We start from the raw sequence: 12,870 nt of genomic DNA on the forward strand, positions 1-12,870 counted from the left end.
TCCCCCCATTTTAAAAAACATATTTTGCAGTTGGGCAGAGTTATAAGTGCAAAACGAGTGCCTTAACGCCTCTCAGAGGCTTAAGGGAACTTCTTCACTCCGTTAACAGACCCCCCAAATGGACTTTGTGTTGCCCATTTTGGGAACACAGACCTTGATGTGCCACCTGAAACCACAGAAAGTTATTTATTCCTGCTCAAAAGGAAACCAGGATGACATCTAAACTAGGATTACAGTATTATATTTTCTGCAGCTCTTTAAAGCCATTTGAATAATTTCCAGTTAGAAAACACTACTGCAAATATCAAATAATTTAAAAGGATGCACTTGTACTTCATACCATTTAATCCTGGTAGATTTAATGGCGCTAAGCTGACAATTACAAGACTTTTAGGTTGTCTTCCGAAACTCGTTTACCTGAGAGTAAGTCCCGCTGAGCTCAGTGAAGCTTAATTCTGAGTAGATATACAGAGGGTTTCCTTAATGCGTATCTTTAATGTGTTTGCTTTTCATTTCTTTTCACTAGTACCTGTTCATATTTTCCATACGTCTGGTCTTAAGACTTTCTGAAGTAACGATGTAACGCTGAGAGCAAACTCACACATGAGTCGCCCACAAAGACAAAGGCAGTTTATCAAAGTAAATTCCAAACACTGGCCTCTTGTAGCTTGAGTGTGACTACATAGATGCACATCTACTTGGGAGCTTAATTGCTAAGATGGGGAAACCTAACATGGCTGATTGGCTGTATTTGGTAAATCCCAAATTATAAGGTTCTGGTTTAGGTGTTCTCAAATCTCCACAGCTTAAACATGATAATATTTCAGAGCTGTCCATGTAGTTTTGTTGAAAGTAGTATGATTGGCAATTGCTTTCTTCTTGGATGTTTCCAACTTCCCAATAATCACGCTGTTATTTTGGTATGACCATAATATGGACTGATTGACCTCCCAATCTAGTCTATAACCCTAAGATTTCCTTATAGTTCCTTCTAGTCTCCTGTTCAGCTCCTAAACAGGTGTGGCCCTGCTTAGCTTTTCTTGAAATCAGCCAAAGTAGCTAGGTGTTGCCACCTGTAGTGACGTGATATACCATACATGTATATACAGCCTCGGTTTGGAGTGCACGGTAGCCGTGTGAGCTTTGTTTCTTTACCTTGATTTGCATAGTTTCAGTGGCCCTGCGACAAGAACTTAAGATCAACACCATTACATTGGACAACTATTGTTCTCCCAGAAATGTATTGGAAAAGGGGCTGGAAGTTGGCATAAAGATATGGGAGAAAACACCACCACCACCAGACTGGCACCCTTAGAAGCACAGCAACCTATAATACATTTGAGGAATTTTCTTATATGGCAGTGAGTAGATGATTTTGCTAATTTTAGGAAGTGGAGTGTCTAAGCACAGACCCCAATGTGGTAAACAGACATTAGACTAAAAAGAGTGTTTCACAAATTCGACACATGTGTACAAATATAAAACAGGAGTGTAAACTGGACTAGGTACATCCAGCTTTCTTCTTTTGCACTCAAAAAAGATGCATGCTGAAAATGACAGTGTTACCATGATTATAACTATGTTACTCCCAGGATCCTTCTCTTATGTACTTAACTGCTGTCAAAAGCGCTGTCAAAACCCAGATTTTTTTGGTTCCTTTGCACAGGTTACTGTAGGAGTGCACTAAAAAAGGAGGAAGGAAGCAGTTGCAGCTGCCATCTTGACTTGTTTGACCCTCCTAAAGATGCCCCTGGGCCACAGTACTCTTAACCTTAATTGTCAGTAATGTTCTCTAAATAGTTTCTCCTCCTGAACATTTTAGCTTTTAGTGCTCAGAAAAAAAAACAGTTGTACTACATTAAACTTGTGTATCTTTGCTTTTTCTAATGCGTATTTTCTTTTCACAACTCTAGTTAAAATAAATGCCAATATAATTTCAAAGACTTTGTGAGTGCTTTCAGTGTATCTGGTTTCAGTTCTGTTCTTCAATGTTTATACAGATTTCTTCCAGTGTTACCTTCACCCGTTCTTTCTTGGTAAGCTGGAACTTCCCAAACTATTACAGTTAAGGACAGGCCCATTTTGCTTATGTCCATTGTTGAAAAAACTTTGAATATGACTGATTTGAGATTTACCTTATAAACCAAAAGTCCTTTTTAGGCACGATTGCCCCAAATCTGTTTTCCATTATAGATGATCTCTGGGATGTTTACTGTAGATATATTTTACGATAGGTCTCTTGTGTTACTTGTATTTTTTTTTTTTTGTATTTTAAAAGATGAACATTTTGGAATTTTCTGAATCCACATCAGAGCTACTATTGAAGTAATTGTATGAATTCCAAAGTATGTCATTATTATTACAGCTGGGTCCTAAAGATGAAACGACTGGTGTTCCAATTTCTCTTAAGGACATGTTTTTGGCTTTCCTATTTATCAGTATGTCAGCATACCTGCTGTTCAGGTTGCTCCATTTTCTTGTCGCAATTATTTTTGTACTAAATAGTAAGAGTGAATATACTTAAGCAAATTCCCTCGTTTTCTCTGTAAGCTGTGCCTCAGCAAACTTGCAGAGTTGATTGCTCGGCTTAGAAGTGTCTTAAATTAATCTGCATTAAACAATAAAGCAAACTGTGTGCTTAAACTATCTGGAGAGAAATGCTGCTGATTAGGAAAAGGAACTAGAGGTTCCTATCATCTAAATCAGTGTTTCTCAACCTTGGCAACTTTCAGATGTGTGGATTTCAACTCCCAGAATTCCCCAGCCAGCCATGTTGAAGGTTGAGAAACACTGATCTACGTGTACTTTTGGTGACGCGCAGTGTTGTTTTTGCACCAAACATACTTTTTGGAATTATGGCCAAGAAGTTCAACTTGGTCCCATCAGACCATAACACATTTTCCCACATGCTTTTGTCAGACTTCATGTAGGTTTTTGCAAAATGTAGCCGGGCTTGGATGTTTTTCTTCGTAACAAAAGGCTTCCGTCTTGCCATCCTACCACACAGCCCAGACATATGAAGAACATCGGAGACTATTGTCACATGTAGTACATAACCAGTACTCTCCAGAAATTCCTGCAGCTCCTTTAATGTTGCCGTAGGCCTCTTGGAAGCCTCTCCGACCAGTTTTCTTGTTTTTTCATCAATTTTGGAGGGACATCCAGTTCTTGGCAATGTCACTGTTGCGCTATATTTTCTCCACTTGTTGATGACTGCCTTCATTGTGTTCCAAGGTATAGCCAATGCCTTGGAAATTTTTTTGTACCCTTCTCCTGATACCTTCCAACAATGAGATCCCTTTGATGCTTTGTAAGCTCTTTGCAGACCATGGCTTTTGCTGTAAGAGGTAACTGAGTAAATGTCAGAAAAATCCTACTAGAACAGTTGAACTTTATATGGGCTTGATCAGAGTCACTTTAATTGATAGCAGGTGTGTACTGACTACTATGTAACATCAGTTTGAATGTGATTGGTTAATTCTGAAAACAGCCACATCCCTACTTTTAAAAGGGTGTGTACATTTATGCAACCATGTTATTCTAGTTTTTTATTTTTTCCCCCTAAAAGATTTCAGGTTGTTTTTCAATTGAATTGTCCAACTTATACGTTATATTAAAGGCAGAAAAAAATCTGATGTGATTTATCTTGGTCTGATTTTTTCAAGCACCTGGCATTTTAACAGGGGTGTGTAGACTTTTCATATCCACTGTAAGTATATAACTTAACTACCTGTTGGTTGTAGCAATGTAAGAAATGCTTTGCTAATAGCTCATGAAAAACACTTTAGACTGAAGATAACCATATGGATTTTTGTATACGGGGAGTACTGCTGGAGGAGGAACAAAGAAAGAAAAACCACTAGATACATCGTTCCGTCGTCGCCTTTATTATCACTTCTTTTCAACTTCGAGGCGCGGAAAGCGACTCCAAGCGCTTCGCTTCCCACCCTATGAAAACGCGAAGTTCTCTTGAGAGGGAATAACTTGACTGGTCGCGCTGTGTAAGCGGAAACAACGGTCGCCTTTCCTCGGGGAGCAAACCTCACCGTCGCGAGCACAGACGGTTCCCGGTAAATGGGATGGCACTGTATGCATGTTTCGGAGCAAACTTTCCCGGGTTCCACCTCCATGTCTTTTTTTCCTCTCTGCACACTTATCTGGGACTAAATCCCTTAAGTGAGCAATCATGGAAACGGGTGAAAGCCCCAACCGCAACATACCGAAGTCGCGAGGCTCGGGATTAGCGAGAAAAGGGAATCCTAGTCGCAGCAGCGTAGTTAGAAGTAGGGAGGAAGGAAGGCTCCCGCGCCCACGTTTCTTTCTCTCACCCTTCCTTGCCGCGCGCCCCGCCCCGAAGAGCCGGGCGCCTGCGCCGAGCCAGCCTCCGAGCCCTTCTTCTTCCCTGCCCACTATGGAGCATCCCCGCGCAGAGAGCCCTGGCGGCGGCAGCACCACCAGCACCGCCAGCAGCACCAGCAGCAAGGAAGGCGACGAGCCCGAATCTCCCCCTGGTCCCCTGCCCGGCCAGGCGCACCAGGAGGCGGCGGCAACAGCAACAGCTGCAACAGCAGCGACTGCAGCAACCACTGGCCCGCCGGCTTGTGCGGTAAGGGAAGCTCCGCCGCTCTCGGGCACCAGGGGAGCTGGTAGGCCGCGGCCCGTTGACGGGCCTGTCCCGCCTCCCCAGCGGCAGCAAATGGGGCGGGCGGGGGTTACGGTCGCGCTCGTAACAACGGCGTTGTAGGGAGAACGGCGGCGAGGAGTGGTGAGAACGCAGGGTAGAAATGGGGCAAGGGGGTTGGGTTGAGCGCTAAGCTGGCGGCTCGTGAGGATAAGGGAAGCGAAGCGAGCTAGGAGCGTATCACCTGGCCTGGTGGCAGGGGCTGCCTAAGAGGAGAAGGGCAGGGCTCTGGCGTCTCCACCGGTTGCCGAACGCAGCCAGGAAGCAGGAGTTGGGCGTGCGGGAAAAGCCGCTCCTGTTTAAAGGTCTTCCTGTCTTCCCGCCTCTTTTCTTTTCCCATTTTGTAATTTGCTCCAAAACTCCTTTATCGAGAAAATCCCATTAGAACTTCAGCGGCCCTGATTCGCTTTGCACGGAACGGGGGCGAAAACTTCATAATCAGGTATGCTCCAGATGTGTTGGATCATAGCTCCCATAAGCCCCCACTCAGCAGTGGTTAAGCTGTCTGTGGAACGATGGCCAGCGCCGTCCGTCCAGTACATTACTATTATTGTAGTCCAGTGCATCTGGAGACCGCTGGGTTGTCTTCAAAACATTTAGAGTTCTTTGTGTTCTTCATTTTCCTGGACTAGAGACATGAAGACCCAGTAAATAGGGAGAAAAGAAGCTTTATTACTGTAGGTAAGCTTAGTGTTTATTATAAGATCCTTATCTGGAAATAAAACAACCCAGTGTTTAAGATTATTCCCCCCCTAAAAAGATTAAACAGGAAAAAAAGCCTCATATGCCTCTGTTATATTCTCAGTGAATCTAAGACATTATAGGAGGAGAGCCATGTTAGTCTATGGTGGCAAAAATCAGGAATCTGGTAGCATCTTTTCTGACTAACAAATGTTATTAAAAGACATGAGCTTTTGTGAGCTGTAGCTCACTTCATCAGATGCATAGAGTGGCTAGGCTGATGTAGTATTTAAATTGGAATGAGGTGGGGGTGAAAGGGGGGAACATGCTGGTTATGCAGATGAAATGTGACAGAAATTACAAGTACCTTATCAATTAACAATTACAGTGTGTTAAAACTCTTCGCGTTTGTTGAGACTTTGAGATTGCTCAAAACCTTTTGATGGATGTGAATTCAACAATCACTATGGAGTGTCCTGGGAGGTTGAATTGTTCTGATATTACCTTGCCTTGTTTTGAATTCTGATATCAAACTTGTGTCCATTAATTCTTTTGTGCAAAGTTTGTCCTGTGAAAAATCAAAAGGGGGCATTGATGGCATATATCATATTGGAGGAAGAGCATGAGAAGATGCCTCTAAATTGTGTGTGCAGTTGTTGGGGTCTGTGACGGTGCTGTTGATGTAGATGTGGGGACAAAGTAGGCCTCTGGGTTTGTTGCAGGGTCTCATATCCATATTGGTATCATTGTCTTGTTTCTGAAAAGCTGCTTCAGGTTGGATGATAGTCTGTATGATGAGGCTTTATAAATAGCTGAGGAAAGAAGGAAAGCAAAAAGCAAGGGAGAAAGGGAAAGATATAACCAACTGAATGCAGATTTCCAGAGAATAGCAAGGAGAGATAAGAAGGCCTTCTTAGATGAGCAATGCAAAGAAACCAAGGAAAACAATAGAATGGGGAAGACTAGAGACTAGAGATCTCCTCAAGAAAATTGGAGATAACAAGGGAATGTTTTGTGCAAAGATGGGCATGATAAAGGACAAAAAAGGCAGGGACCTAACTGAAGCAGAAGAGATTAAGGAGAGGTGGCAAGAATATACAGAAGAACTATACAAGAAAGATCTTAACGTCCCTGATAGCCACATTGGTGTGGTTACTGACCTTGAGCCAGACATCCTAGAGAGTGAAGTGGGCCTTTGGAAGCATTACTAACAACAAAGCTAGCAGAGATGACAGTATTCCAGCTGAGCTATTTGAAATCTTAAAAGGTGATCCTTTTAAAGTGCTGCACTCAATATGCCAACAAATTTGGAAAACTCAACGGTGGCCACAGGATTGGAAAAGGTCAGTTTACGTTCCAATTCCAAAGAAGGGCAATACCAAAGAATGTTCAAACTACCACACAATTGCGCTCATTTCACATGCTAGCAAGGTTATGCTCAAAATCCTACAAGCTAGGCTTCAGCAATATATGAACCAAGAACTACCAGAAGTACAAGCTGGGTTTTGAAGAGGCAGAGGAACTAGAGATCAAATTGCCAACATTCGCTGGATCATGGAGAAAGCAAGAGTTCCAGAAAAACATCTACTTCTGCTTCATTGACTATGCTAAAGCCTTTGATTGTGTGGATCACAACAAACTCTGGCAAATTCTTAAAGAGATGGGAGTACTGGGCCACCTTACCTGTCTCCTGAGAAACCTGTATGCGGGTCAGGAAGCAACAGTTAGAACCGGACATGGAACTACTGATTGGTTCGAAATTGGGAAAGGAGTATGACAAGGCTGTGTTTTGTTACCCTGCTTATTTTAACTTACATGCAGAGTACATCATGAGAAATGCTGGGCTGGATGAATCACAAGCTGGAATTAAGATTGCTGGGAGAAATATCAACAATCTCAGATATGCAGATGATACCACCCTAATGGCAGAAAGTGAAGAGGAACTAAAGAGCCTCTTGATGAGGGTGAAAGAGGAGAGTGCAAAAGCTGGCTTGAAACTCAACGTTAAAAAAACTAAGATCATGGCATCTGGTCCCATCACTTCCTGGCAAATAGAAGGGGAAGAAATGAAAGTAACAGATTTTATTTTCTCGGGCTCCAAGATCACCGCAGATGGTGACTGCAGCCATGAAATTAAAAAACGCTTGCTCCTTGGGAGGAAAGCTATAGCAAACCTAGACAGCTTATTAAAAAGTAGAGACATCACCTTGCTGACAAAGGTCCGTATAATCAAAGCTATGGTTTTCCCAGTAGTGATGTATGGCTGTGAGAGTTGGACCATAAGGAAGGCTGAGCACCAAAGAATTGATGCTTTTGAACTGTGGTGCTGGAGAAGAATCTTAAGAGTCCATTGGACTGCAAGGAGGTCAAATCAGTCAATCCTACAGGACATCAACCCTGACTGCTCATTGGAAGGACAGATACTGAAGCTGAAGCTCAAATACTTTGGCCACCTAATGCAAAGAGAGGACTCACTGGAAAAGACCCTGATGCTAGGAAAGACTGAAGGCAAAAGGCGAAGGGGATGGCAGAGGATGAAATGGTTAGATAGCATTACCGATGCAATGAACATGAATCTGAGTAAACTCCGGGACACAGTGGAGGACAGGAAGGCCTGGTGTGCTACGGTCCATGGGGTCACGAAGGGTTGGACATGACTTAACAACTGAACAACAACAAATGCAAGTATGGGCCTGCCACCCAGTGCCTGAGAAAGTGCAGCGTCATTGTCCAGCATGGGATCTGCTGTAGTTTATTAATAATGCATTTGAGTGGCTTGAGCTATACGTGACAGGTGATGGCCAGTGGTGTTCCATTGTTCTGTTTCTGTGGTCTGTCTTTTAATAGGTTCTCCTTAGAAATTGATCTGGCCCTATTGATTTGTCTATTGATCTCATTGCATGGATAATTAAGTCTCCTGAATGTCTAGTTTAATTCCATCAATTGGGCATCTCTGTCAAGTGGATCAGATGTGGTTTTAGCTTAGAGCCTGGAATGATGATAGATTCAGTGGTATGTTTTGGGGAGAAGTTGGATGCATGTAGGTATGCATAACAACCTGTGGCTTTCCTGTATAATGTGTCCATTGTGTAGTTTTACAGTGACATCAAGGAAGTGGACTTGTTCTCTAGATTGGTCTAGGCTGAGGTTGATGGTGGAGTGGAAGTCATGATGGAATTTGATGAGATTCATTTCCATGGGTCCAGATGATAAGGATGTCATCCATGAATCTCAAGTAAAGGAGAGGTTTCAGGGAGTGAGAGTTAAGAAAGCATTGTTCTAGGTCAGCCATGAATATGTTGGCATATTGTGGAGCCATGCATGTGCCCCATAGTTGTGCCACTGATTTGCGGGTACACATTGCCAAAGGTGAAACAGTAATGAGTGAGGACAAAGTAATTCAGTTTGGTGGCAAAGTGTGTTTTGGCACCAGTGATGTTCTTGATGGCTTGAAGGCGAATGTTAGTATTTAGTGCCTCAACATCCATGGTGGCTGAAATGGTGTTGTTAGGGAGATTGCCTATGGAGTTTCAGTTTTCTTAGGAAGTCTGTGGTGCCTCTTACATAGTTGGGAGTGCTGGTGGCATAAGGTATAAATACAGAGTCCATGAAACCTGCTGTTCTAGTTGTGATAGATCCAGTGCTTGAGACAAAGTGAATCTCCTACTTTAAGGTAGGAGGGTTAAGGTAACTCTCCTATTTTAAAGAAATCATTGTGAAAAAACTACCCCTTCTTTCAGGTAAATACAATAATTTGATATAGCTTTTGCCATGGCATACATTTCAACACCTGCTTACATTTGCTGCACTGTTTGTGTAATTGATAAACAAATCAGATAGGACAGCCATTTTTTCCTTACTTGTGTGAATAGGATTATAATAAATGTAATACAGCAAAGATTAAAACATTGTAATGTATGTATTATAAGGTGATCTTATTGGCATCACTTACAACAAATTATACTTGATTCTTCGTTTTTAGAGCCAGTGATCTGATACTTGGCAGCAGCAAAGTGTTTAATAGATTCACAGTAACAGCTATAATGTTCACAGACATAATTTTTCTTTTTTCCTAAAAGATCATGGAAGATTGTTTATTGAAAAAAATAGAAATCAGTGTTGCAGAAGCAGAAAAACGGACTGGACGGAATGCCATGAACATGCAGGAAACTTACACTGCTTACCTCGTTGAAACAAGGTAGGTTAAAGAAATCAAAGTAAAGTTAACTGTTATATTAGTTAATCATTTATTAGACAAGTTACATTAGACAATCATTTCCAGTGTATTTTATGGTTTATGTGGCTTATTAATCATAGTTTTTCCATTCTGCCTAAATAAGCTTAGAAACAAGTAAGGATTGCTTGAATATTGCTTTGTTACCAATTTTGGAGCCATGTCTTAAACAATCGTACTTATTAAGATAAATTATGCATAAGAAAAACACTGATTTGGTTCTTATTGCTGTGAAATGTCTTAAAAATAAAAGCAGTTAATTGGCTGGGAGGGTGTGGCTCTTGAATGCTTCAGATCAAGTAGATTGCCCAGTAGTATTGGCTAAGTGGTGGTTGTCTGTGTCTAAGAGTATTAGATTCCTACTGCAATTTTGGCACAAACTAAATGTGCATAACAAGCATAGTGTGGATTAAGTCCTGATTTACCCCTTTATCGTAAATTGTGATAGGAGGATAGTATGGCATAATCTTGACTGTTATACCCCTGCTTCAGATTCAGTTATTCATACTGAAAGAATAATTTAGAGCAGCTTTGTAATATACTTAATATTAATATTCCAGACCAGAAGTGAAGCTGGTTTAGATTGCTTGGGTTCCAGGAAAGCTCGAATTGTTAAAACTGCTGTTTTTTTCCTAGACCAAATTGGAGGTTTCATGAAAAATGTAATGTTTCAAAGACTTTTATGCAGAACTGGTTGTACTTTTACATGCTGGAGAAACATTCTTTAAAATATTCAATTAAAGTGACATCGGTTTGGGGCATCTTTGTTCTTTCAGCACCTGTGCACCAGCAATATGCTACAATGTTTTGTTGTAAAGGATTGCTTGTAGCTTTTGATTTGAAAAGGGATTGACATCCTTGGACTTTCCTTTAATACAGACCACAATTCCTTCTATACGACCATTTACACTGAAAAAATAATTAATAATGGACTATTCTCCATGTAACAAATTGCTTGCCAGTGTTCCCAATCTCAGTGTAATATTTTGCATCTTTCAGTGGTGTTATGCTCATAATACTTTTTAAATATTATACACTTTATAAACCCCCCCCGATAAAAGTACTTATGAAAAGATACACCAAGAAACAGGATAATGTCACACAAGATTATTATGAGCCAGTAACCATTGTGAGTCAGTGTAATGTGGTTAAGGACTAGGAGTGGGGGGACCCAGGTTCCAGCCCATCCTTAGCTATGGAAGCTCATTGGGTGACATTAGGCCCGTTGCTCTCTTTCACCTCAACTTACCTCTCTGGGTGGTTGTTGTGAGGAAAAATTGGAGAAGAGACACTGTCTTTGCTTCCTTGAGCTACTGAATGAAAGGTGGGAAATAAATGTAATGAATACATGCATCTACTTCTGTCCAGCACAGGTCAGCAAACATCTATTTTCTTAGAGATAAAAAGATTGGGAAGTGATACAGCCCTTTTAAATGAAATATTTTTTTTCTTTCCTGCAGTAGTTCTTTTTCAAAACCATTCTTGGTTTGCTTCATAACCTAACTGGTCTTTCTGTTTCTGGGGTAGAAAGGGGTAATGAGAAAGAAGCCAGCTGTAAGTGGGACTTGTGAATGGAACAAAGAAAACCCTCAAACAATGGGAAGAACTGAAAGGGAGATTTAAAATCTGAAAGGAGTATAATGTTATAGTTTGAGATGGAGGGGCAGAAAGGCAACCTCCATTTGTTTTGAATTGTTATGACAATTGTCTTTTGGCATAGACCATGCTGGTTAAAGCTGGGGAAACGTGAAGTCCAACACAATGAGAGGATATTAGTTGGCCTTTTCCTTGCCTGAATTGACATCCACACAGTTGCTATGTCATGCTTCCCTCTCCCACCTTGGAGCCAGCAGAAACTTGTACTGTTGCTTAAATCTTGCTGCCCCCAGAACTTTGGGTGCTGTCCATACAGCTTTAATGTGCTACATTCTACAGGCTGTGATTGGTGATTCCTCTAGTTGAAATTCTAGCCCTGCCCAATGTCATCCAGCAGGTGCAAAGCCTCTTTGATTTTAGTTTCTCCATGTATTGCACTTTTTCCCCCTTTCCCAATATACCATTGACTGATTGAACTTTGGAAATTAGGAGTCAACTAGTTGACCTCTGTATGGCAACAAAGAGTTAATTTGACTGTGTGCGAGGTTGTATGTTTGTGTTGAGCTGTTGTTGGGCTGTCTTAGCTGCTAGAGGAGACTGAGAGGAGGAGGAGATATGTAGATATATGCTTGGGAAATGGTTAGTGGGCCAGCCTCACAAGGAGGCAGTGTGGCTTTGCCCTGAGAAAGGGGGAGAAAATCTGAAGTGCAGATGTGAAAATTAGTATTAGGCAAGGGAAAGAGACTTACCCTGTATAGGGGAAGCAGCTATGTGCCTTGAGAGAGCGAAAAACTAAAACAGTAATAGCAGCAGAGGGAAATTAACAATAGCTTACTCATCTTAATAAGTAGCATTGCAGTATTCCAGAAAGGGGAATTAACTTACTGATACTTTTCAAAATGGAGGAACACAGTCTTGCCCCCAAATTTATTCCAGCTTCTTATAATAGCCTGTTATTAAAACTGCTCTAAATGGAGACTCAGTTTATTTTCCCTTTGCACTCTTAATACAAAAGTGGTTAGGTATGTAGAAAGAGTTCCTGTGTGGTTGAAGTTCTTCATGACTCTCTGCTTCATGACTCTTTTTTTTTTGTTCTATGGCAATGAACAGAGAATATTTGAAGACTGTATTCCTAGCTTTGGCTCTTAATATAAAAGGACCGTGGTTTTTAATTCAGCTTTTCCAACCTTGTTCTCTACAGATATTTTGAAGTATAAACCCTTTTATCCCAGTTAGCCCAAGAAATTGGGGACACTGGTTGGGTGTAGTTAAAGTCCCACACATCTGGAGGACACTAAAATGGTGAAGGCTGCTCTAATCTTCTGTGGTAGAAGTCAGTGCCTGTCTGTGCTTTGTGACTTGTTAAATGAATAAAACCCCCTTACATTGCAGTGTCATCTTTCAAATATACTATTAATATTAGGCATTAATTTAGTTGCAAGAGTTTACATGAATATGTGCTAAACATTTGGGGAGGAACCATGGTGCAGCGAGATTAAAAGAAATAGCTGGCAGAAGATGTAAACCATCTGTAATCACTACATACAGTGTGGCTGCTTCCCCTCCCTCCATTTCAAAAAGGGATCTCCAAACCCTTCTCCCCAAACTGTGCTGCACCCTCCCTGCAACTTCTGTGGAGAGCTGTCTGAAGATGTTACCAATAGCTAGTTCGGTTAAG

At 41.4% G+C, this 12,870-nt stretch overlaps 2 protein-coding genes across 3 annotated transcripts in view; one reads left to right on the forward strand and one right to left on the reverse strand.

Annotated features, from left to right (window-relative positions):
* Nucleotides 1-3,223, reverse strand: part of LOC134501072 (TGF-beta receptor type-2-like) — a 66,154-nt gene extending 62,931 nt beyond the window's left edge. The window contains exon 1 of the mRNA XM_063308688.1: nt 3,001-3,223. Coding sequence (XP_063164758.1) covers nt 3,001-3,223 — 223 coding nt within the window. The remainder of the gene's footprint in view (nt 1-3,000) is intronic.
* A 1,160-nt stretch (nt 3,224-4,383) lies between these two features.
* SNX4 (sorting nexin 4) overlaps nt 4,384-12,870 on the forward strand; it is a 39,531-nt gene continuing 31,044 nt past the window's right edge. Inside the window, exons 1-2 of one of the 2 annotated variants that reach the window (XM_063288753.1) lie at nt 4,384-4,606; nt 9,442-9,560. In XM_063288753.1, coding sequence (XP_063144823.1) covers nt 4,412-4,606; nt 9,442-9,560 — 314 coding nt within the window. In that variant the 5' untranslated portion in view covers nt 4,384-4,411. Of the gene's footprint in view, nt 4,607-4,730; nt 5,124-9,441; nt 9,561-12,870 lie in introns of those variants that run through there. The other variant, XM_063288754.1, reaches the window with a different exon arrangement.

The sequence above is a fragment of the Candoia aspera genome, chromosome 1 (assembly GCF_035149785.1).
Source record: "Candoia aspera isolate rCanAsp1 chromosome 1, rCanAsp1.hap2, whole genome shotgun sequence".
Classification (NCBI taxonomy): Eukaryota; Metazoa; Chordata; class Lepidosauria; order Squamata; family Boidae; genus Candoia; species Candoia aspera.